This window comes from Anneissia japonica, unplaced genomic scaffold (assembly GCF_011630105.1).
Source record: "Anneissia japonica isolate Jap-2015-1 unplaced genomic scaffold, ASM1163010v1 scaffold288261_len294488_cov152, whole genome shotgun sequence".
Taxonomy (NCBI): Eukaryota; Metazoa; Echinodermata; class Crinoidea; order Comatulida; family Comatulidae; genus Anneissia; species Anneissia japonica.
In genome coordinates this window covers 104,213-128,264 of record NW_022688238.1, presented here as the reverse complement: position 1 = coordinate 128,264, position 24,052 = coordinate 104,213, and the positions used below count along the sequence as shown (strand labels likewise).

General features: G+C 33.5%; 1 protein-coding gene across 1 annotated transcript in view; it reads right to left on the bottom strand.

Annotated features, from left to right (window-relative positions):
- The window catches only part of LOC117121444 (sodium- and chloride-dependent neutral and basic amino acid transporter B(0+)-like), a 72,823-nt gene that overhangs the window by 37,494 nt on the left and 11,277 nt on the right, over positions 1-24,052 (bottom strand). Inside the window, exons 2-4 of the mRNA XM_033266659.1 lie at positions 18,443-18,584; positions 18,027-18,158; positions 6,581-6,929 (exon numbers count right to left, since the gene is read on the bottom strand). Of these exons, the coding sequence (XP_033122550.1) occupies positions 6,581-6,929; positions 18,027-18,158; positions 18,443-18,584 (623 nt within the window). The remainder of the gene's footprint in view (positions 1-6,580; positions 6,930-18,026; positions 18,159-18,442; positions 18,585-24,052) is intronic.

Sequence of the window (24,052 nt, the reverse complement as noted above, 5' to 3'; positions counted from 1 at the left end):
ATAAAATTACAGAACGTTCGCAACAGTAAAAAAGAACTTAACCAAAATCACAAAAAGAATGAAAGGCACAAAATACAAATCAAAATCAAAGAATCTAACATAGAATTTAACAAAGTAAAGGAGAAGCTTTTTTTCAAATCAAAGAAATAACATAAAACTAGGACAAAAGTTAACTAATACTTATCTAAATTTTCTTTAAAATATACGGTATTTTAATAACATACAACCATTGTACCGTAGTAAGCAAATTTTCTACAGTATTTACATTTTTACATTTAATAGTTATTCTTCAGTTCAAATTTAGGGGGGTTTTCTTGTAAAAGTCGGTTCGGGCTTCCCAAGCTTTCTGTAATATGTTTTGCAGCAGGTGTCAAATAATTTCTATAAAGTCGGGTTTTCATTGTATAGATTATCTAGTACTGTAATAGGTGTATTCTCATTTCCGAGCTACCTTCATCGAATGATTTCCAAAAAGAATGAAAATCGTTAAGAAATAGGTCAGTTTTAAGGCTTTTAAAAGATTCCTCTCTTAATTTATTGAATCTATTACATTCTAGTATAAAGTGTACTATAGTTTTTTAGTGTTGTTATTACGTAGTTTACATATCCCCGAATTTGTAGGCGACCAAACGTCTTTTCTACCTCCGAGGTTTAGCGCATTCGAGCGAGCTTGAAATTTTAGAGTATTTCGCTTAAAGTCAGTTTGGTCAAGAAGATATGGTTCAAGCAATGGTTTTTCTTTATACATATTACAATGTAGTAATGAGGATTTTGATTGTGCTCTTTTTTGCCCTTCTTTATTGTCGTTTTTTATATTTTCATCTTTTAACTTTAGTGTCCAGTTAGAACTTGGTTCATTATACAGTATGTCTTCCATTTTACATTTCTTAAAAGTTTCTCGGACTTGATTTAACCTTCCCCATTTCAATCGTTTGTCAACCAATTTTATTGCATTAAATAATATTTTTGGCCATCTACTATCATCCATTATCTGTAAGCGATATAGATATTTAACACGCGAGTAATTATGTAAAGATTCAATTGACTGCCATCCTAGATCACCGTAGAGCGCTTCTTTAGCAATGTTTCGTGGTGCTTTTAGGATGCTTCTTGCCATTAAATAATGCAAATGTTCAACTTTTGCCCTTGCTGTTTTACCATTGCAAGACCAAATCGAACAAGCGTAGTTAATTGTGGGGATTCCAATAGACTTCCATAGTAGATCCCCGTAGTATATCCTATTGAAATCATCTTGTTCATTTATGATTGATTTAATGTATGCAATTATGCGATTGCATTGCCCTTTTAACAACTTCATCGATGTGAGAATTGACAGACATCGTACGTGAGATTATCACGCCTACATATTTGTATTTTTCAGTTTCAGATATGTAACTGTTACCTAACTTCCATTTTTTAGTATTGACTCTTTATCCGGTAATAAGAATATTAGATTTACTGTAGTTAAAAAACATTTTCCATTGTTTTGAGAACTTGGTAGTGATTTGTAAAAGCGTATTGAGGTCCTTCTCATTTTCACCAATAAGGACAACATTGTCTGCCCAAAAAAAGACAGTTAAATGTATTGATAAATATGTTCACACCTAAATTCCTATTTTTTAACATTTTACATAATTCATTATTATAAATTGAAAATAAAGTTGGAGAAAGAGAACATCCCTGTTTCACACCCTCTTCAATGTTAAAGAACTCAGTTTCAGTATCACCAAACTTTACTTTACAATTGATATTTTCATATAAGTTTCGTATTATATTAAATAAATTTCCTTTTATCCCGATCGCGTCCAGTGCTTTCACGAGACCCTCCCTCTAAACCGTGTCAAAAATGCCTTTCTGAAATCTAGAAAGGTCTTCTTGCCCTCAGCTTGGCGAGTGGCGATTATACTCTTTAGAGTGAAGTTATGGTCTTCACATCGCCTATCTCTACGAAATCCCCCTTGTACCTCAGTTAATATATCATTATTTTCAATGAATTCTTATAAAGTTTGGGAAATTATTCTGCTATAAACTTTTGCAACACAGGAGTTCAAAGTTATACCCCTATAGTTGTCTAAGTTATGTCGGTCGCCTTTTTTAAATATGGGGATAATTGTGCCATTGTTCCAATCATCTGGAATACATTCTAGAAAAGCGAGCCTTTCATATTATATAATGAAGTGATAATTACTTGACCTCCATTCTTTATCAATTCATTAGTGATAGTGTCTATGCCTAGGCTTTTGTTTTAACTATTCAAGATGGCTTGCGCCCAGTGTATTTGAATATGTCTGGTATTTATAGCCTAGACCAGCGCGAATTTATTGTAAACCGACCACGTGACAGGCCTAGACGGATGGTGAGTAACAGGTATGATATCTTGCGAAAATAAATACCTCCTGTACGTCATGTTTTACGCTGAAAAATTTGGCTAGCATGTTTACAATTAAGGATGCATTTTCAATCTTTTTGGCAGAAAATAACAAATTTTATATTGAGTAGGCCTTATTATAATATTTTTCTTTTTAAATTGGGAGGCACAAAATTAGTCGGGACCTGTCAACTATTGCTATTGATAAATAAATGATAAACAAAACTTGTTTCACCATTATCGACATTTAGTAGTGTATGACCTTTGATAATAGTATACATGACATGTTCCGCATTGTTAATGTTGCTGAAAATTGGGTAAACACATCGCGCATCGGTGCGTGGCTAAGCCTAATCGTAGTCGCTTTTCTGATTGATATCTCTTTGTGCGCCGACAAAATATGCTGCGTGTTGTCAAGAATCGGAATTATCTGTATAATTATTAATTAGTATTGTAAAAGAATTACGCATGTACATGAAAAAAGCTTATTCTAAAGTAGCTTATTCTAAAAGCGCTGGTCCACGGATGTGGGAAACAACAAGATATTTTATTGGTAAACAGCCGAAATGGCAATTTAATAAAGCCAACAAAGTCGCCTAAAGGTTAAAAATGCAGCCTCTACGCGGTGGGCGGTCAGCATAGCACCAATCGAAAAGTGAAAAAATGACGGTGACTATTTTCAAGCAATACAATTGAAACAAATATTAAAGCAATCAGAAAAGAATTGCCTTTCAAATACCGAAGGGAACACAAAAATCCGACACGTATTTGCTGAGATACGACTGTGGAAAGACGAAAAAAGTCCCAAAAACTTATGCTAATGTCGCTCTTAAACGAAAATGTTGCAAGAAGAATCCCTATGCCACATAGGACAGTGATTAAGTTCACTTATTGGCATATCCTTAAGGTTCGTGCCTAAAGAAATGAAATGAAATGAAAAAATACTCGTCCCCTCAACAATCACCGCACCCCCCCCCAAAAAAAAATCATGCTCAAGTAGATAAAAATACCTCAAATCACCTTAATTTGCAAATTAGCTCCCCATCACCTAATAATCGAGCCCCTCACTTTACATTTCTCCCCACAACTCCCCTTCCATTTCAAAACTCCTATTTAGGTACGGCACTGATGCTAGGGCCAGCTAGTAGGAAAAGTTCGTTAGCTTGTAATCAAACTTGCGTTCTATATTCAAAATACAAATGTATGTCCTTTTATACCGGCATTGTTGTAGTTTCTTCTCTTCAAAAGAATTTCTCTTACCGTAAGTTTTAACAAATTTCAACTTAAGTAATACAAGTTTCTTCTACACCGGTCATATATATGCACATTTATTTTCATTTTAGTCATTAGGAGTATAGAATGTCTGGCAATACAAACCACCCGATCGCTCGTGCAGGTCTTTATTATTTTATGCTACAATTAGTGCAGGGGCTTATGTATTTTTGTTCGCAATTCATGTTAATTTATGGCAACAATGCTTTTCCGACTCAGAATTTTATACTGAACAAGAAAAATGTTGGTGTCAATTTTTTCGAGAAGGTTAACTGGCCGCCATCTTGGAAAACAAAATGACGGACACATCTAGTCAAACATATCATTATGTGGTATCATTGGAAAGGAAATAATGCACTGAATATTTTTTCCATTACACTTATATAAAAAATGAGTAGTAACGGAGATATTTTCCATTAAACATGTCATTTTCTGCTGCCCTCTATCGCGGAAAATTTCATTTTTGTGGTTCTTTGTACAAATTTAGCTAGATTTCTCAGTTCTAATATTGATAATTTGTAGATTCTTGTTTGTAGCTGGACTCATACACTGATAACAAAAACATTTTTATTCATGTTTATTAGTTTTTTCATGAAATAATGGAAAATCATCATGTTTGTACTGTACTGTATTGCATTGAGATTGAGAGTTTTCTGTCATATTTTTTAAAGTGCCATCAACACCCAACAGCCGCAATTACATAATCTAGATAGAATAATTACATATTCTTACTGCAGGATGAAAGTATTAACCTTCAGACACCATGCCGGTATTTCTGAGACTATAGCTTCCAGGGCCAAAATCATTTAGCAGAAAACATTTAGGAACATGAAATTAGATTGCTTGATTGGGAGCAATTTTCATAAAAAGTGTTAATCATATATAGTCTGTTATCTACAATCCAAGTTTTAATAGGTGAAACTAACCCCACCAGAAACTATCCTGGTACTTTTGAGTTTAGAATTAAACAAAATCATTTGGCAGAATAACATAAGGTGACATGAAATATTTTTGATACTGAGAGCTATAATGGATAAGGCCTTTTTGTATTTTGTCATTGTAACGTTACTTCTTGTTATTTCAATGGATCATTTCTGAAACAAGCAGAAATGTTTTATGGCTTATTCTGAAATTCTCTAATTATTGTTTCTTTTTACACTTTGTTCGAACTGTTTTTCTTGATTCAGTCAGTGTTTTTCACTTTTGTCTTTTATTATATGTATTTGTATTGGTTTAACTGTTGTTCCTTTGTATGGACATGAAATTCCGAAATAAAAGATGAATGAATGAATGAAACAAATCACATCAAATCATAATAACGTCAGATTGTAGATAATTGATTCACATAATAATAGGCACTTCTCATATAAAAAAATGAAAGTGGGTAAATAATTCCCTGTCCAACATCATCATTCTGGGTCGAGGCTAAAACAATATTACATACTTCACAGTAAAAAAAAAGTGAGCTGAAACATGACTGCCTAATTTTGAGAGCCATAGAGGCCTAATATAAATTTGTTAGAAATTAGTATGGACCTCAGATGACCTCCGCAAATTATGGATATATATATATAGTATATATATATAATATTATTATATATATAATATATGGATGTTTCACTGCTTTATTATAAATGTTCTAAAGAAGTCAGTACCGGTGGATCACTGTGTATAGCAAAATATAATTAAATGTGTTAATCTTTAACCAGATCAGTAGTACAGTACAGAGACGAGGAAAGCCGGCCGGGCCTCCTAAATATTTATAAATCATGAAAATTGGGGTAGAATTGAAAATTATATTCAACTTGATGTCTGAGAGGCGATTTCTGGCCATTTAAACATATTTTCCTTAGTTCCAACCATGGTGGGGATGATGTGGTTCACACCCTCCATCTGTGAAAGTCCCTCCCTGCCCCATCCACCACCGCAGATCTCCCGGAAATGATTTCTTCCAACTTGGAACAGCATAAATAAAATCCTGACCCAGGCCTAAGCCACTGATGTTTTTTTTAAAGCATCCGCAACAGCACAATCCACCTCATTCTTGCTATAGCCCCCTCGTCGGGGGAGCCTAGCCGGCCGCCCTCCCTCCCCCCACCCCGTCGGGGAAGACAAATATATTTTGTCGGGGAACAAAAAAAATTAAAAAATAATTTTATTACAATAAATACAATAAATAATAATAATAATAATAATAATAATAATAATAATATTAATAATAATAATAATATAATAACATAAATTCACGTGCCGTTTTATTGTAAGTTATCCGACTACTATATATATTACTTTTCACATTGAATTAAGCCCATGAAACAACATATATTCTTCTTCACAATGAATTAATTATGTTCAAACATCTATTGGAAGGGAAGTCAGCAGAACAGTGTCAAGTGTCAAAACAGCGTTTTGACACTATTTTAAAAAATATCAGTGCATATTAATGATATGTATTGAAATTTAAAAAAATACAAATGCCCCCCCCCCACCAGTTATTCGTATTCGTAATTGTGTTGTTTAATAATATAAAATGTTAAACGGATTTGAAAATAGGTTAGTTGGTTACATTGCATACTCTTTGTTTCTCGTTGTTTTAACAAAAAAACTTGTTCTACCACCAGAACCATAGGCGAGCGTGCCGTTCGAACCAGCGCCGATATTATGGCTATAGCTTGCGGCGCCCCTGCTAACCGCTCGGCCATTCGACTCACCAAATCATTTCTAGATGAAATGTTGCACACACAGATTAGCTATCTATTCATCCATCCATTCGTCCTTCCATTTATCAATCCATCCATATTATTATTATTATTATTATTATTATTATTATTATTATTATTATTATTATTATTATTATTATTATTATTATTACTGTTCTTATATGTCATCCTTAGAACGTGGACTTTGCTTTTACTTGGTTCTTAAGTACATGGCACTTACTTCCAATATTCTTCAGTTGGCCTCTTTCGATATTCTGCATAAGAGTCAACATACAGTGATGTGTTCCAGAAATCATTCTCTCTGAAAATATTCAAGGCAATAAGCTCATCGTCTGATTTACCCAGATCAGAGATATTTTGGCATGTTGTTGTCAACATGATCTGGCCTGACTGAGCCAAACACTGGTCATATTTTAGTGTGCAATTGTTTGTGTTGAAGTCGTGGTCGCAATTCTCCCATGGCATATTCTTCGTGAACGACGCGAACATGTAGTGCATGGCGTAAGCGACAACGACGTTATAGTAGGTTCCGACGAAAGCTGCAACAATCACCATCCCAAAACCAATACCTGGAAGACAAAATTAGTATCATATGACAATATGCCTATTAAAAAACATATACATCATACCCTCGTGATATTGTAATATTACTCAAGGTAGATGAACTAAAAATGCACAAAACTACGCAGAGTCAGATGGTAATAGGATATTTCGCTGAATGCCAGATTGTCGACGGACGTTTGGCCGACAGACAGTTGACCGAAAGAAAATTCACCGACACCGGAGTTCGCCGAAATCGAATTAGGCGAATGGACGATTCGCCGACAGACATTTTGCCGACAATTTATTTTTGTGATGTGACTGATGATTCTTTGTCGTACTTGGACATTTCGCCGAATGCCAGTTTGCTGACGGACGTTTGACCTACAGACAGTAGACCAAAAGAAAATTCACCGACACCGGAATTCGCCGAAATCGAATTCGCCGACTAGACGATTCGCCGACAGCCAATTTGCAGACAACTAATTCGCCGACAGACATTTCGCCGACAATTTATTCTTGTGATGTGATTGATGATTCTGCATTTGATGGAAAATATTTTGACTTCTGACTAGACCTATGTGTGGCACAAAGGGCTCAAAGTTAAGGTGGCAGCTTTTTATACTAAAAAAAGCAACTGCTAATTACATCATTCATAAAAATCAGTAGTCTTTGAAGTCTAATTTCTTCAGAGCGACCTGTCACAGCATGTGTTTCTCGTGGAAGTATGTTGGGTCCTACTGGTTTGTTAATGGATAACCTGCATTTGGTGCTGATGAATCATCTCTGCATGCGAATTCTGTCGAAAAGCGGGCAGAGTGACTTCAACGAGATCTTTTGCCTATTGAAGTTTTTGCTGATATTTGATGTATTAAATTCAATGCAGGGACACAGAGATGAATATAAGCCGAAAAAGAATGAGAGGTTCATCCAACTTTGTTTACTTTACTTAATAGTCAGTGGACAGTATTACTATGTTATAATTATCAGCATTTATAGATCTTCTAATTAACACTATTGTTTGTAGGCTTATACACAGCTATGCGTTCGCGCTGTCAGTGTTTCTTTTGTATTTCAATTCTACATCATCCCCCATGCGTGCTACAATGTAAAGTAATTCTAAGAACAGAGCCCTATTGAATACATCCTTGAAATTGCAGAAACACGTTTGAAAGGTAATAATGATAATGTCATTAAAGGTTATAATTGGGTTGGGAAACATCGTAAAGGCAAGGAGGGTGGTAAAGAAGTTAAGATTGTTTGTGTTAATTATTTAAATTGTGTAGAGGATGACTTTGAACGATTATGGTTCAAAATTAGTGTAGGATGCAATATACCGATATACATGTGTGTGGCCTTTTCCTGTTCAAGGGAAAACATTGAATAACCCAATGACTTATATGCTCAGTTATTGTCTGAAATAATTAGGATTGAAGATGAAGGAGTTGACCCATTGATTTTACTACTTAAGGACTTCAGTGCACGAATTGGTAGCAGCATACGATGGGGACTTAATTTTAAATTCAAACGGTGAAAGATTTATCGAATTTACTGAAAATTCAAACTTAACTATTCTCAACTGTACTACTTTTTGTAAGGGCAAGATTACGTGGCAGCGAAATAAACAAAGCATCATAGATATGTTATGCTCTAAAGCACTAATAAACTATGTAAATACATTAATTGTTGATGAGGATAGACAATTTAGCTTTGATAGTGACCATTGCGTGTTATGGTTAACACTGAATGATCTTAATAACAACTTAACGACAAGTAAACAAAAGAAACCAATTTGGGACATTCAACCAATTCCATGACTACTCATCGTATCAAGACAAAATATATTTAATAATTGGGATATCAATGCTTTTGATAATGTAGATTCTATTTGGAACTCATGGAAAAACAAAGTGATTGAGGCAGCCACAGAAGGGATTGGCGTTAACCATTAACAGCAAACATAAACCATTGTTTGATATTAAAGGAAATTGACGATGCCATAAAAGAAAGAAAAAAATGCTTCGCGCGAACATCGCAAGTAGATTAAAGATAATAAGACAAATGCAAGTAATAAGCCTAACGATAATAATCTTAAAAATTGTAGCTATGATAATACTTGATCATAATAACTTCAATATTAATAACAATAATTATAGTGATTTGCATAATAACAATAGTGAAAATAACAAAAATAATAAATGAAAATGACTTCGGTACGATTTTGTGGGAAGATTATAAAACAAAGCAAAAGAATGTTAAACTGAGTGTATCTCAAAAGATAACACAAAACACTAATATCTAATTCTAATGATATTCCAAACATTAATGGAAAGTTTTGTAAATCGTTAATATATCAAAGTATTTAAAGATAATAACGCTTTATTTGCTTGTAAACAATTAGCTTCTACTGCTTTCACCCATTGTCAATTTGAGCTAAATGTAACACCTAGATATTTAATTGAATTAACGACTTCTATTTCTTTTTCTTTATATACCCATCTCTCAATTCTCTTTAGTTTACCCCCTCTTTTGAAAACAACAATTTTCATTTTCTAAGTATTAACCACTAATCCCCAAGTGTCACAGTACAAGGCTAATTTATTTAAAAGGCATTGCCGGTTAAATACATAGTCAATAATCAAAACAAAGTCATCAGCATAAAGTAAATGATTAATATATCTATCACCGATTTGAATTTTATTTCTTGGATTATTTTGATTTAAGGACTCTGAGAGATCGTTAATGTATAAACTAAAAAGAAAAGCAGATAATGGTGATCTTTGTTGGATAACAAAAGTACAACTAAATATGTTACTAATTTTATTATTGATTTTAAATTGGGCACATAATTTAGAGTACAGTGAAATAACAGTGTTGAGGATTTTACCATTTAATCCAACTCTTTTAAGTTTATAAATTAAAAAATTAAGATTAACAGAATCAAAAGCTTGTTTTAAATCAACAAGCGCCATATAAAATCTTCTTCTTTTTTAGCTCAAATTGACAATGGGTGAAAGCAGTAGAAGCTAATTGTTTACAAGCAAATAAAGCGTTATTATCTTTAAATACTTTGATATATTAACGATTTACAAAACTTTCCATTAATGTTTGGAATATCATTTATGATGCAACTATCATGCCTATTATTTTATTTGGATGTGAAATTTGGGTTTTCCAAAACATTAATATGTTAGACACAATTCTCAATAAATTTTGTAGATATGTGTTGGGGGTAGGGAAAATGCCCCAAGTGTCGCAGTTCAGAGTGAACTTGGTAATCGATTTCCATTAAAAATTTCCGTTTTATTGAATATTATAAAATACTGCTTTAAACTATTACATCTAGACAGAGACAGAATTACAAACCAATGCTATTTATTTCAATTAAGAAGGGTGGGAAGGGACGACGAATATTGGGCAATTCACGTTAAAGATTTATTATTCTCAAGTGGTTTTGGTTATGTTTGGTTACAGCAAGATATTAGTAATAAAGTTCAATTTATTAATGATATAAAATTACGTTTACATGACATACAACAACAGAAGTTCATTGAAGACAGTAGATCCTATTCAATTTTACGTTACTTTATAAAGTTTAAACAAAGAATTCATATAGAAAATTATTTACTTCAAATTAAAAATTTTAAACAAAGACAACTATTAACCAAATTTCGTTTAGGAATCCTCGATATTGAAATTAAAACAGGTAGATGGTATGGGATTCTATTAGGGAAAAGATAGATTATGTTACCGTAATGAAGTAGAAGATGAGTTTCACTTCTTGTTGATCTGTCATTTTTATAGTAAGTTAAGAGAAAAGATATTACCAGCCTACTTTTACAATTATTCAACAGAAAATAAGATTATAAATTTAATGTCAACTGACAAATTTACTTTAATTGAGAAAATCTCAAAATATATTTATCTTGATTTTAACAAAAGAAATAACTATGTTAACTAATATTGCATCTGATTTTGTTAATATTTGTTTTTATACTCCGGGCCGTTGGCCTATGTTTTTGAATAAATGCCCTAAACGTTGTGTTTAGGGAAGAAGATATTCCAGTCGCTTGGAATCTATTCTAGCTTTAAAACCGGTTTAAACGAATTTTACAAAGTTCTTATAAGTATATCACCGCCATTGTTTATCAATTCAAAGTCTTTATCAGCAATAACTTCATTGGACCCAGGCTTTCTGATACAATGTATATCTCAGTTATTACTTTTTTTAAAAATCTTTTAATACTTTCCAAAACTCTTTACAAGATTTACACCCTTGGTTTTTTAATTTAATTAATTTTTTAACAGGTTTTTGTGTTATCTTTTCAGATACAAGCAGTTTAACATTCTTTTGTTTTGTTTTATAATTTTCCCACAAAATCGTTCCGAAGTAATTTTCATTTCTTATTTTTGTTATTTTCACTATTGTTATTATCCAAATCACTAGAATTATTGTTATTAATATTGAAGTTATTATGATCAAGTATTATCATAGCTACAATTTTTAAGATTATTATCGTTAGGCTTATTACTTGCATTTGTCTTATTATCTTTAATCTACTTGCGGTGTTCGCGTGAAGCATCTTTTTCTTTCTTTTATGGCATCGTCAATTTCCTTATCAAATCATGGTTTATGTTTGCTGTTAATGGTTAACGGCAATCCCTTCTGTGGCTGCCTCAATCACTTTGTTTTTCCATGAGTTCCAAATAGAATCTACATTATCAAAAGCATTGATATCCCAATTATTAAATATATTTTTTCTTGATACGATGAGTAGCCATGGAATTGGTTTAATGTCCCAAATTGGTTTCTTTTGTTTACTTGTCGTTAAGTTGTTATTAAGATCATTCAGTGTTAACCATGACACACAATGGTCACTATCAAAGCTAAATTGTCTCTCCGAATTGGAGGCCCAAGGAGTGAATGAAAGAACTGGCACCCAATTTTTTTTTGATCAGTAGTGTTTTTAGAGTTGTTTTAGCATAATTGCCAAGAATCTACCCAAAATTTTGCTTTTTCTACATAAGACAACAGACTATTAACCCATTTCTCCAAACAGAATCAAACGCCTTACGAAAATCCAGGAAGGCAAGTTAAGTGGGCTTTTTTTCGGTTAGTCTAATTCTACATATATATTTTAGTGAAAATATGATCCTCTCAACGGTATTTACTCTTGAAGCCTCCTTTGATTTCGGTAAGTATATCGTTTGTTTCTAAGAAATCAGAAATTTTAGTTGCAATTATACTGTTGAATATCTTAGCTGTACATGACATTAACGTAATTCCTCTATAATTGTTTACATCCTTCTTATTTCCATTTTTAAATATAGGTATAATCGTACCGTTATTCCATTCATTAGGAATTTCACCTGTTGTTACAATGTTATTGAACAATACAAAAAGGGAAATTTCGATCGTTTTCCCTCCGTGTTTCATAAGTTCGTTAGTAATGCTATCAGTACCTGGCGTTTTGTTATGTTTCTCATGTTTGATAGCATTGCTGACATCGTCTATCGAGATTACGAGGTTGTTTAAAATTGGATATAATAATTCTTCGACGTTATCATTGATAGCCCTTTGAATATTCTCAATATTTCTATTGACTTCCTCTGTACGTTTTTCATATAAATGGTCTTTATCTTTGTTAAGGCAACTAAAAGATTTGAAATGATCTTTGATAATATCGGTAATCATAGTTTCGTCATCAGTAATTTTATCAGTGTTAGGTATACTCAGTGTGTATATCTTTCCTTTTTTAATTTTCTACCTTAGGTTTTGCCAAAATTCTTTCGTGGATGTACCACCCGCATTGTCAATTTTGATACTTTTTTTCGATTTTCATTTTAGTAATTTTATTTTTAATCATATTTTTAGCATTTTCCTTTTTACATAGATATTCTTTCCATAGTTTATCACCTAATTCCATATTATAAGTGGACCCGTTAAGTTTTTCCCACTGCCTGTGTGCTCTACAACTCTCTTTTCTATCTTTAATTGCAAGGTCGGTGTCTTTGTCCCACCATTGTTTGAAGTTTTATAATACAATGGTGTTTAATAATATTAATACTACTATTAATATTATTAGTTAATAATATTAATACTACTATTACTATTATTAATAATAATAATACTATTACTATTATTATTATTATTATTATTATTATTATTATTATCATGAGTAATTATTATCATTCGCAGCTCTAATAATTTGAGTTTGTAGTTTCTATATATGAACTATTTTTGGGGATTTAATTAATTGTTTATATTGGGTTTTTTTTATTGCCTTTATAGGTGTTAAGTGCAACATGCGTACGGTTACTAATCTATTTAGGCTTCTTGTGACTATTTTTTAAAATACGGCACATTCTTTATCGAACCAACTATTTATTTATTTTTTTTTTTTTTTTGGTGATTTATTTTTATCCTGTGTATCACTCCTTAGGCATCCTTTACAAAACATACTTACGCTGTAGTAATAAGTGAGATTGCTTCATCTATAGAACCTTCGGCAATTTCAATGACGATGTCATTTTTAATTTATGTTATAAATCTATGTTCCTACTTCTTATTAATTGTGTCTAGATATGCTTCTGACCACGTGTATTTGTCCACATATCCGGCTATATTATTTTCGAAGTGACTTATTTATGCTTCCTTGTGAGCTGATAAAAGTAAATCTATTAGTTTTTAGATGATCAACCTTTCATTAACAAATTTAAGGTTAGATTCTTTACAGAAATCTAGTAGTTCGATGCCATATGTAATTTCACTGTTCTCTGCTATGTGGTCAATATTGTATCTTTTTTCAATATCAAGTATATTATCAATGTTTTAGGCTTCGTTGTTCCACCATACAGGGTATTGGTCGTCGACTATAAAATCGTATTCATTTCCAGTTCTGCCATAAAATCTCCGACCACAAACAACGTATTATAATGTGCACTATAATAGTTTGAATATTCGGTAGTTGGAATATTCATTAAGTCATTTGTGGCATAGGGAGAACTATTGGCGGTCTATAGATTACTGAAATTATAATATATTCATTAACATTAATTTTAATACGTATCCATATTATATTATCAGAATCGCTATGTAATTCATCAATTTGATACGATGATTTAAAGTAAGCCATGATGCCTGGATTTCTACCATGTTTTTTAATTTTTTTTGTTTAATTTAAAATACAATTATACCTTTTTATATGTAATGACTCATTTTATTTCGTCCACGTTTCTACCAGACATATGATGTCAAATTGACATATGTATTTAAGGAAATCCCCATCTTTTATTTTGTCAATCAATCCGTTTACGTTCCAAAAGATAACACGGATTTCGCATTGCTTTGTTTTATCTCTATCAATTACATCATCATATTCGGGGCATCGGCAACCATATTATTTTTTGTTAAGGTTCACATAGAGATCACTTTCTACGTCATATATGTAGATATACTGATCAATAAACGCTTTATCGAAATTAAGTTTACAATTTTTCCCAGATTTCTTTTCCTGCTCTATTAATTCGATTAGTTTTTTCCTTATTTTCCTTACTCAATATTTGTAATCTTCACCTACACGCATATCAGTGTTATTGTCCCAATTTATAAAAGAAAAAGGAGACCGCAGCGACTTTAATAATTATAGGGGCATATCTTTAACATTTTGTATATCCAAAATATTCATTATTTATAGAATAATTGCAAAAAATATTTCTAACTAAATGCAGGGAGGTTTTCGTCCTTTGTGTCGATGCGAAGATCATATGTTTGTTCTTAAAAGTATAGGTAGTTGTCGTCTACAACAAGGAAAAAATACATACATTGCCTTCCTGTGCTTCCGAAAAGCATTCGATAGTATATGGAGATGGTTTGATGAAAGCGGTTTGGAATTCGGATATTAGGGGCAAGATATGGAGAATTATAGATATTATGTATGAACATGTTAAGGGTAAGGTTTCTTTTGGTTCCATTGATACAGATATTTTTGATATTTGATCAAGGTGTAAAAAGGGGTGCGTCTTGTCACCTATGTTGTTTAGTATATTTATAAATGAATTTACTAAAATTCTAAAGTCTAACAAATTGGGTACAAGAGTTAATGTCACATGGGTCGGTAGTCACTTTTGGGCTGACGACATTGTACTCTTAGCTGATAATGAAAATGAAATGGAAAGAATTTTAGAGCTTGCAGGAAATGTTGCAAAAGAATGGAAAATAAGCTTTAATTTTTAAAAATCAAATGTATTAATAACTAGTAAATATATAGCAAAGTGAAGAAATGGAAACTAGACGAAGGTTCTATATCAGAAGTAGAATCATACAAATATTTGGGTGTATATATATCCCGTAAATTGAACGACCACATACAATTTGATGATGTCATTAAAAGGGACCATAGGTTAATAGCGTACATCAAATAAATCATTAGTAACTTCGATAATTTTAATATAAGTCTTACTATGGTGATATTCTGTGGAGAACCATTGGACTACCATCTATGAATTATGGTTGTACAGTTTGGTGCTCACTAAGCAGAATAGACATAAATAAATTAGAACGCCTGCAATTGCAAATTGCACGATTTATACTTAGAGCATCCATGAACACACCTTGTGCAGCACTATATGGTGAACTTGGATGATCCACCATTAATGATCTTCATCAAATTGCTCGTGTGAAATACTTTAATAGATTGATTACTATGGAAACATACCGATGGTCTAAATGTTTATTGGAATGTTACAACTTGATTATGAGTTAAAAAACTTACGGTACAAATTTCTGTCTTCCCTAAATGATATTCATATGAATGTAAATGTAAATCAAATTATATATTCACAGCTCTGTTGAACAATATAGAGTTTATTATCCATGTTCCAAAATCTTGAGGAAACTTGATATAATTAGGATAGGTACATGGAGAATGGATCTTCAAAACAAATAATCTCTTCAAGAGTATGTGTCATTGAAATTAAAACCTGAACTCGAAAATTACCTTATTGAAAAAATTAATTTTGAAGGAATTGCATTAAAATTTAAACTCAGATCTAATACCTTACCATTAAACAATAAAACTTCAAAATGCAATTTGGATAATAACAAGAAATGTAAAATTTATGCAATCTTAATTCTGATGAGGATATCCGCCATTTTATTTTTAGTTGTCCGGCTCTAAATAACATTTGCATTGACAGAATGTATAACCTAAACAAAGATTTAGTACAAACTGGCGACTATGAACTGTATTATAAATTCCGTAACAAATGAAAATACTAAATTTAAATATATTTTAGGATGTTCGATTCTTCCTAATAACTGTGAATGTGGGGATATTTTTGATAGATTCTGCAAAAGGTACATTAAAAGGGCATTTAAACTGCGAAGTGAAATTATAAATTCCATGCCCTAACTGTAACTATGCTTATCTTAATTTGTTTTCTTCTTTCAATTGATTGTTTGTATCCACATTGCTATATGATATGAGGGTACAAAGAAACAAACAAACTAAATCTTTAATTATTAAGCGAATCCGTTACTTGTTCCATTCTCACTATAATAATTAAAAATAATAAATAAAATATTTTTAAAATAAATGAAAAAATACTTATTGGGAGGGAGACATTAGAAGTATTTTCAAATTTAACTCTATAGGTTGAGAGAGGATCACTGGAGGAGAGTAGATGTTTTGCTCTCGTTAGGAAGATGAACATTTTGTATGCTATTGATGAGGGAAATGTATGCTTTCAGGGATGTTCGGTATTCTGAACATCTATGTTTGTTTTTAAATTTTTATTTATTTATTTTCAAGCATATGGAAACGTTGTATTTGCTCTCCAAGGTCGCCTTAACCATTGGAGAAAATTGGATTTTTTTTTGGTACAAAATCTATGATTTTCTTGTAATGGCCCAGGCGGATTATGTTGTAAAAAATATTAATCTACCAATGTGTGAAGAAAAAATGAACAAAATCCCTACAGTTTTGTCGGAATACGCCGATTTATAACAGCTCCTCACGCCGATTTAGATTTAGAATTGGCCCAAGTGGATTCGTGGAGAGAATGTAATAAGCTTGAAGCTGATATAAAACTTAGTATGATTGGTTGGGTAGTTTTATCGGGAAATAAGAAAATATAAAATCCATCCAATCCATGATTGCCTCTCATAGGGTCAAATAATCTCTCAAGTGTGACAGTCCGATTCACTTGTATGACGTCATACTACTGTTTTCTTGACTTGTGTTCGCAGTGTTTGACTTCTTTCTTCGTGTAATTTGGCCTAATTTAGTTATCAGTTGGAATTTTTGTGTGCTTTTATTACCTTTATTAAAAAACAAATGTCCCAAGACAAGATACTTGCAGCAATTAGGCTATATTTCTGCAAAAAAATGCAATTTATAGTTTGGACCGTTTGCAAATTTCTGTAGGGGTGTATCGTAGGGCTAAGCCAATCCCACCAACACGAAAGTGTGGACAAGGGGAAGAGAGATCTCAGCATTTGTTTACTTTACATTGTACTATGTTTACTGTTAACTATGTGTTCAAATACAAGTTTTAACAAAAGAATATTGATTGTGAAAATTGAGTTTTGTTAGTATTTAACCCCATAATGAAAATGAAACAAACCCAATGTTTTTAATTGGTCGATCCAAACTGCTTGTACAGTGGGGTTGATTTGAGCTCAGTTCGCTGCTTTCGTGATAGCTGGACTAGCAATGATAAAAAGTGGCAAAAACGTTTCCATATGTTTAATTCATTTTCCATTGTCATTTACTGCTTTTAGAATTTTTATTTTAAAGTTTTGTTTACTTTATATTATATATACGGGTCACTCAGGTGATTGACATGGCTATTTCGTCCGTCATTTCGCTTTATTGAAGCATCATTTCATATAATGCTTTGATGAGTGTGGGTGTTGGATGGGGGTGGGGGTGCTTGTCAAATCCTTGAGTGACGTTTTACTCAATTTGTACAATGATTTCTTTAGTGTACTGTATTCTGTTTGAAGTTTGTTTACTTTTATTTTTGGACGCACCTTTATCATGTGAAGTGTGCCACTGTTTCAAAAGTGTAGTTTCCGAATAAATTATTTTATTCATTACAATAAACATAGATTTGAGACTTACCTCTAAACATGGGGGACGCTCTCCAAACTGCAATTGGACCTTCACTACTATATTGGCTAAGGCTTACCTCCATAAAGAAGACCGGCATACCGACAAAAAACAACATAATGGTGTAGGGTACAAGGAAAGCACCTGGGGACAAGATGTTTAAATTATATTAATTTATTCAGTCAAGATAATTAAAAGATCTTAAATAATTCTAATGAAGACTATATTGTAATAGCCAAGACATTAGAGTCGTTAAATTTGAAATGTTTGTATATATTATAGGATAAAACACAAGCAAAATAAATTTGAAACATAATTTTCTGTAAAAGAATATGTTATTTTCTACAAAAAAAATGCGTTTTCCTATTTATAAGATGATCACCTGACTGATTGATTGATTGAGTATTTATTAAATAAGTTCTACTTACCTCCACCGTTGGAGTAAGCCAAGTACGGAAACCTCCATACATTTCCAAGACCAAAAGTACTGCCGAGACAAGACAATATGAACTCACACTTATTGGACCAATTACCATAGTTTGGATTCTCATCATTTTCTTGATCACCCTTCTATTGGAATAACAATAGTTATTGTTCTTTGTTACAATAACAAATATAATGAAAGACACTAAAACCAGATTGTAATAACTCAATGGCCGTTTGCTTGGCAACAGATTTCATCTTAACTCAACGCTAAACACGGCGGCTGGATGTGACAACAGGGAATAAGTTATGTACGTCATACAACATCTCCCTTTCTTTAATTTTTATAATTTTTTTTTAAATTTCATTTATTTATTTATTTTTTTAAAATTTATTTATTTATTTATTTATTTTTATATTTTTAACTATAGCATAATTGCTTGCATGTTTATGTGATCACAGTATTAATAAACAGAAATTCTCTATATGCCTGTTTGCATTATTTTCTTATGTGTCAGTTGGTAGTTTCATATTAATTCTATCAGCCGTCCTCTTTATGATGTTGATGATATCTATTATTAAGTCATATATGTTATTTATTTATTTTATCTTATTTTTTATTTATTTATTTTTTAATAAACATTAACACGAACATAGGGGAAACTCCCTGCTAGAACTTTGTTACAAAGTCCTTGAATCGATTCGGCATTGTTATGGTTCTTTTGGGCCGAGTTGGTATGATTGGGGTTGAAACTTCTGTTTGTTTTCTAGTTAATGGTTGTTGTTAGTTTACTGTGCTCTTGTCACTTGTTCCGTTTTGTTTAACTGGTACTGGGATGTCCGTTGTGGATGTGATGTCTGATTTGTCGGGTGCAAATGTTGGCATTGTTTTAGCAATGTTTCTTGCTGCCGTTGTGCGTAGAAACTTTCTGTTGAGACGATAAACCTTGACATTTGTAGTTTCTACTAAGTAAGAACGAGGTCCTACTTTTTTCGTGCAGGTTGCTGTCTGCCATTCCTGGTTGTTGTTTTCAGGCTGGAGTCTGACAGTTCCCCCGATGACAGGTTCTGGTAGCTTTGTTGCACTTTCGTGGTACTGTAGTTTTGATATCTGTTTTCTTTTCTTAATGTGTTCTGAGACTCCAGTAACTACTTGTGGTTGTTAGAAGGATTTCTGTTACTGGCAAAAGGGTATTTGTTCTTCTAGACAACAGTCGTTGTGCTGGGCTGTGTCCTGCATCGTTTGGTGTGTTTCTTCAGTCAAGAATTGCAAGATATAGATCGAATCCTTCTTTCATAGTTTTCTTGATCAGTTTCTTGGCAATCTTAACTGATGCCTCTGCTTCTCCATTATTCTGACCGTGATAGGGAGATCTGGTCACATGTTTGAACTCCCACGTCTTTGTGAATTCAGCAAATTCTCGGCTAACCCACTGTCCCCCATTGTCTGTGATCAGTGTTGATGGTATTCCTTGTAGAGCGAAGTGCGTTTTGCTGCGTTCAATGATTGTTTTAGATTTTGATCTTGTAATTCATCCAGAAACTACACATCACTGTAGTGATCTACTGTTACAAGGTAATCTTTGCTCCTATACGTAAGTATGTCTTGAGAGATTATTTCCCATGGACTGGTAGGAATAGGGTATGACATCATTGGCTTTCTTCTGCTTGTATTGGTAAGTTTAGCAGATCTGGCACTTGTCTACTATTTCTCTGATGTCTGCTGACATTCCTGGCCAGAATATAAACTGTCTTTAGCTCTTCGAATTGATTCTTCAGCACCCAGATACTTGAATGAGTCATTTGCAACAGATTTTTTCTCATCTCGGTAGGTACCATGACTTTCTGTCCTTTGAATAAGACACCATCTTGAGCTGTTATTTCTTCTCGATAATTAAAGTGTTCTCGAATATTGATCGGAACTTCTGCTTTGGTCTCTGGCCACCATTCTTGATCATCTCCATTAGTGTTGTTTGGCTTTGACTGTCCCTAGCTGTTGCTTGCTTCAGCAGGTACTGGGTTGGCTTACTAACACTGATGTAGTCAGCTGCATTTCTCTGTTCAATTTCTTTAAATATTTGTCTTCCTTCTCATGTCTTGGTAAGTATGCTCTGCTTAACCAATCCGCTATGTACATCTTACTGCCCTGCAAGTACTGGATGTCCAATTTATATTTCTGCAACCTTAGCAGCCTCCGTTGTAATCGCTTTGGCGCTTTGAATATAAGCTTCTTGTGTATAGCTACCAAAGGCTTATGATCCGTGTGTACCGTGATCAATTCCCTGGCATTGATGTACTCATCAAATCTTTAACAAACAGTATACTAAGTAACTCTTTTTCTACTTGAGCATAATTTCTTTCTACTCCTGTTAATGCTGTGGATGCGAATGTTACTGGATACCATTTTTTAGTAGAGTAGCACCTAACCCTGATTCTGAGGCATCAGATTGTATTGTTACTTCTTCTTTGATGCTGTAGTATTGCAGTACAGGTGCTGTAGTCAACATCTGCTTTATCTTGTTGAATGCCTCTGTGTGATGCTCCATTCAGTCAAAATGTGCCTCCTTGTCTGTGAGTCTTCTCAATGGTTCCGCTCCTTGGGATAGCCAAGGTAAGAACTTAGCAAGATAGGTTACAAAGCCTATCAGCCTCTGTACTGCTTTCTTGTCGTCTGGTACAGGCATCTCATTGATGGCTTTGACCTTGAGTGGGTCTGATTTCACTCCCTCTGGACTTAGTATATGTCCAATATACTTGAATTCTGTTAGCCTAAGTTTCATTTTGCTCTTGTTCAGCTTCAGATTTACTTTCTTTGCTCTTTCAAGGAAACTGCTAAATTTGGTATCATGGTCTACAATCGCCTCATCCATGGTTTCTCCACAGCCATATTATACTAAGAAGTCATCTGCCACAACTTGTACTCCTTTTGATCCTTCGATTAATTCATGCTGCCTTCTTTGGAATTCCTCCGGAGCTGTCTTAATTCCAAACGGAAGTCTTAACCATTTGTACCTTCCAAATGGAGTAGCAAATGTTGTTAACTCACTACTTGCTCCATCTAACTTCACCTGCCAAAAACCATCCTTGGCATCCAGTACGGAGAAAACCTTTGCATTTGTTAGTTCTGGCAAAATTCCTTGAACTGTGGGCATAGGGAATTGTGGACGTTTTAAAGCCATGTTTAAATCACGTGGATCTAAACAGATTCGCAACTTGCCTGGTTTTCTCACGACCACCATATTGCTGATCCAGTCCGTAGGTGTAGTGACTTTTTCTATCACCTTTTTGGCCTCTAATTCTTGCAGTTTCTGTTTTACATCTCCTTTTATTGCAACTGCAATTTTCCTGGCTGGATGCTTGGATGGTGTGATATTTCTGTCAATTTCAATGTGATACTCTCCCGGTAGTTCTCCAAAACCTTCGAACACTTCATGGTATTGTTTTAGTATTGTCTTTTCCAGTTCGTGACTGCTATCTTTCTTTTGAATCTGATTAATATGCTTTGCTACTTGTATCAAACCCATTTCTATTGATGTAGAGCTTGATAACAGTGGTGCTTGTGTGGTGTCAATAATCTTGAAGGTTACTTCTGACTTCTGCTTATCATGTCGGCAGGTTATGTTAATTTCTCCTGTTACTGCAACTGCTTCATCATTATACATATTCAGTGCTGTTGATGAAGGTCTCGTATTCGGCTTGTCTGTACCTTCCAGTGTCTGCAGGTCTCGATATGACATCACGTTGCATGAAGCACCTGTGTCTATCTGACATTTAACTGCCTTGACCTCTCCACTGGTGTTTTGTAAGTGCAGTGATACCATTAGTTTGCCTTTATTATTATCACATATAGCTCCAACTGTTTCAACATTGAAGGCTGAGTCATCTGAGTCAGTGTCTTCTACTCTATTGACAACTGCCTTTCTTTCTTTTGTTCTACACATCTCTTTGAAGTGATTCTGTAGACCACATTTTCCACACTTTTTTCCGTAGGCTGGGCATTTTTCTTTCTTAAATTCGTGAACTTTCCCCCAATATCAACATGTACCTGACCGTGTGCTGTTACTCTTTGTTGTAGTGGTTTTGCCTTTTTTTTTTCCGTTTTTTTTTTGTCAAAATGGCCGCTAAAAAATATGTTCCGCCCTTTTTCTGGAGGATCTCCCTCGATCAATTTTCATTTTTATACCCTAGTGATGCTAAATCAGCAGTGAAACATTGATCCCAGAAAAATGGTCACAAGGCCCCTCATTTTCACTATACAGTATTATAGTGCCAGTTTCATAGAATCCATCAGCAGATTTCCTGGAAACTCAGTGAAACTATCAATACCCAGACACAAAATGTAGTCTACAGCTAATATATTTCATTTGCCCACAATGAAAATTTTATTGGCATCATGTGGGCTAAGTGTCCTAACTGAGGTGTGAATTTTCCAAAAATCGAGATATATACTTTTGTGATATTTTGGTTCAAATGTCAAGGTCACGTGACTTGACATATATAGTTCTCACTAGTCCGGACATCATCGATTTGCATATCATTGGAAAGAGAATCTTCTTCTCTATCCTACGGTACCAGAATTTCTCCAATACGTTGAGAGAGATATCAGCGGTTGTCTGTCAGAAGGTGAGTTTTTTAGCCAAATCTCATGAAAATTTCAAATTGCTCTAACTCATCAGAAAATGCTGGCGCGGAACCAAAAATTTCACTGTAGGGTTATATCAGGTAGAACCCCCAACATGCAAAATATTGGGCGATTTGAAGAGGGTCGGGCAACAAAGTGTGTTGGATTCATATGAAATGACTCAAATAGAAGAATGAAACAACTTAGATAACTGTTGATATTAAAAATTTATCTTAAAAGAAAATGAAATTGTTTAAAATTCTTGCATGTATAAAGCTAAATAACACATTGCAATTTTCATCATTCCAATACTGCTACTTATGTTTTATATTATCGCCATTATTGTAGTATAACAAAGCCAATACCGTACTATAGGTGGTAGGCCTAATGTACCGAAATATCAGGCGCATGCCTCAGTGGCATTATCACAGTGTACTGCACAGTGCACGCGAAATAGGGGACTGTTTGCGGTATCGTGTTTTTAATGTAATGCTTATTCTTCCGACCCCTAAATTCTTTTTCTTTTTTGAATTTCAGTTAGTAGATACATTGTCGTTCTTTTGTGAAAACGATTGTGGCAAGCCCAAACCGAACAAATCGGCATTTTAGAAAATATAACATCAGTCCTCTATCATAACTGCGTAATTTCTATCCTATCGCGTTAGTTTGAAGATGGCTTATGTTACTGTTTTGGTAAAAACTTGGCCTGTTTGTGTTATGTCATGTGACGCATGTGCGTATAGAACAAGTCACTTGAAACTTACTTTGCCAAACTCTATATATGGCTATGTTAGTAATAATAATTTCCTCATTTGATATAACACTACACTGTGAGCTCCATGTAGTACGAGCGAGTCATTTATCATTGTGAAGATAGCACTTTGGTATCAGACTAATATCTTTTCTATGTGCGGCCACCCGAGTCGCTTTAAATAAAAAATATGCGTAATAATACAAATCATTATTTTCGGTACTTTATCGAATCAGGGAGAGC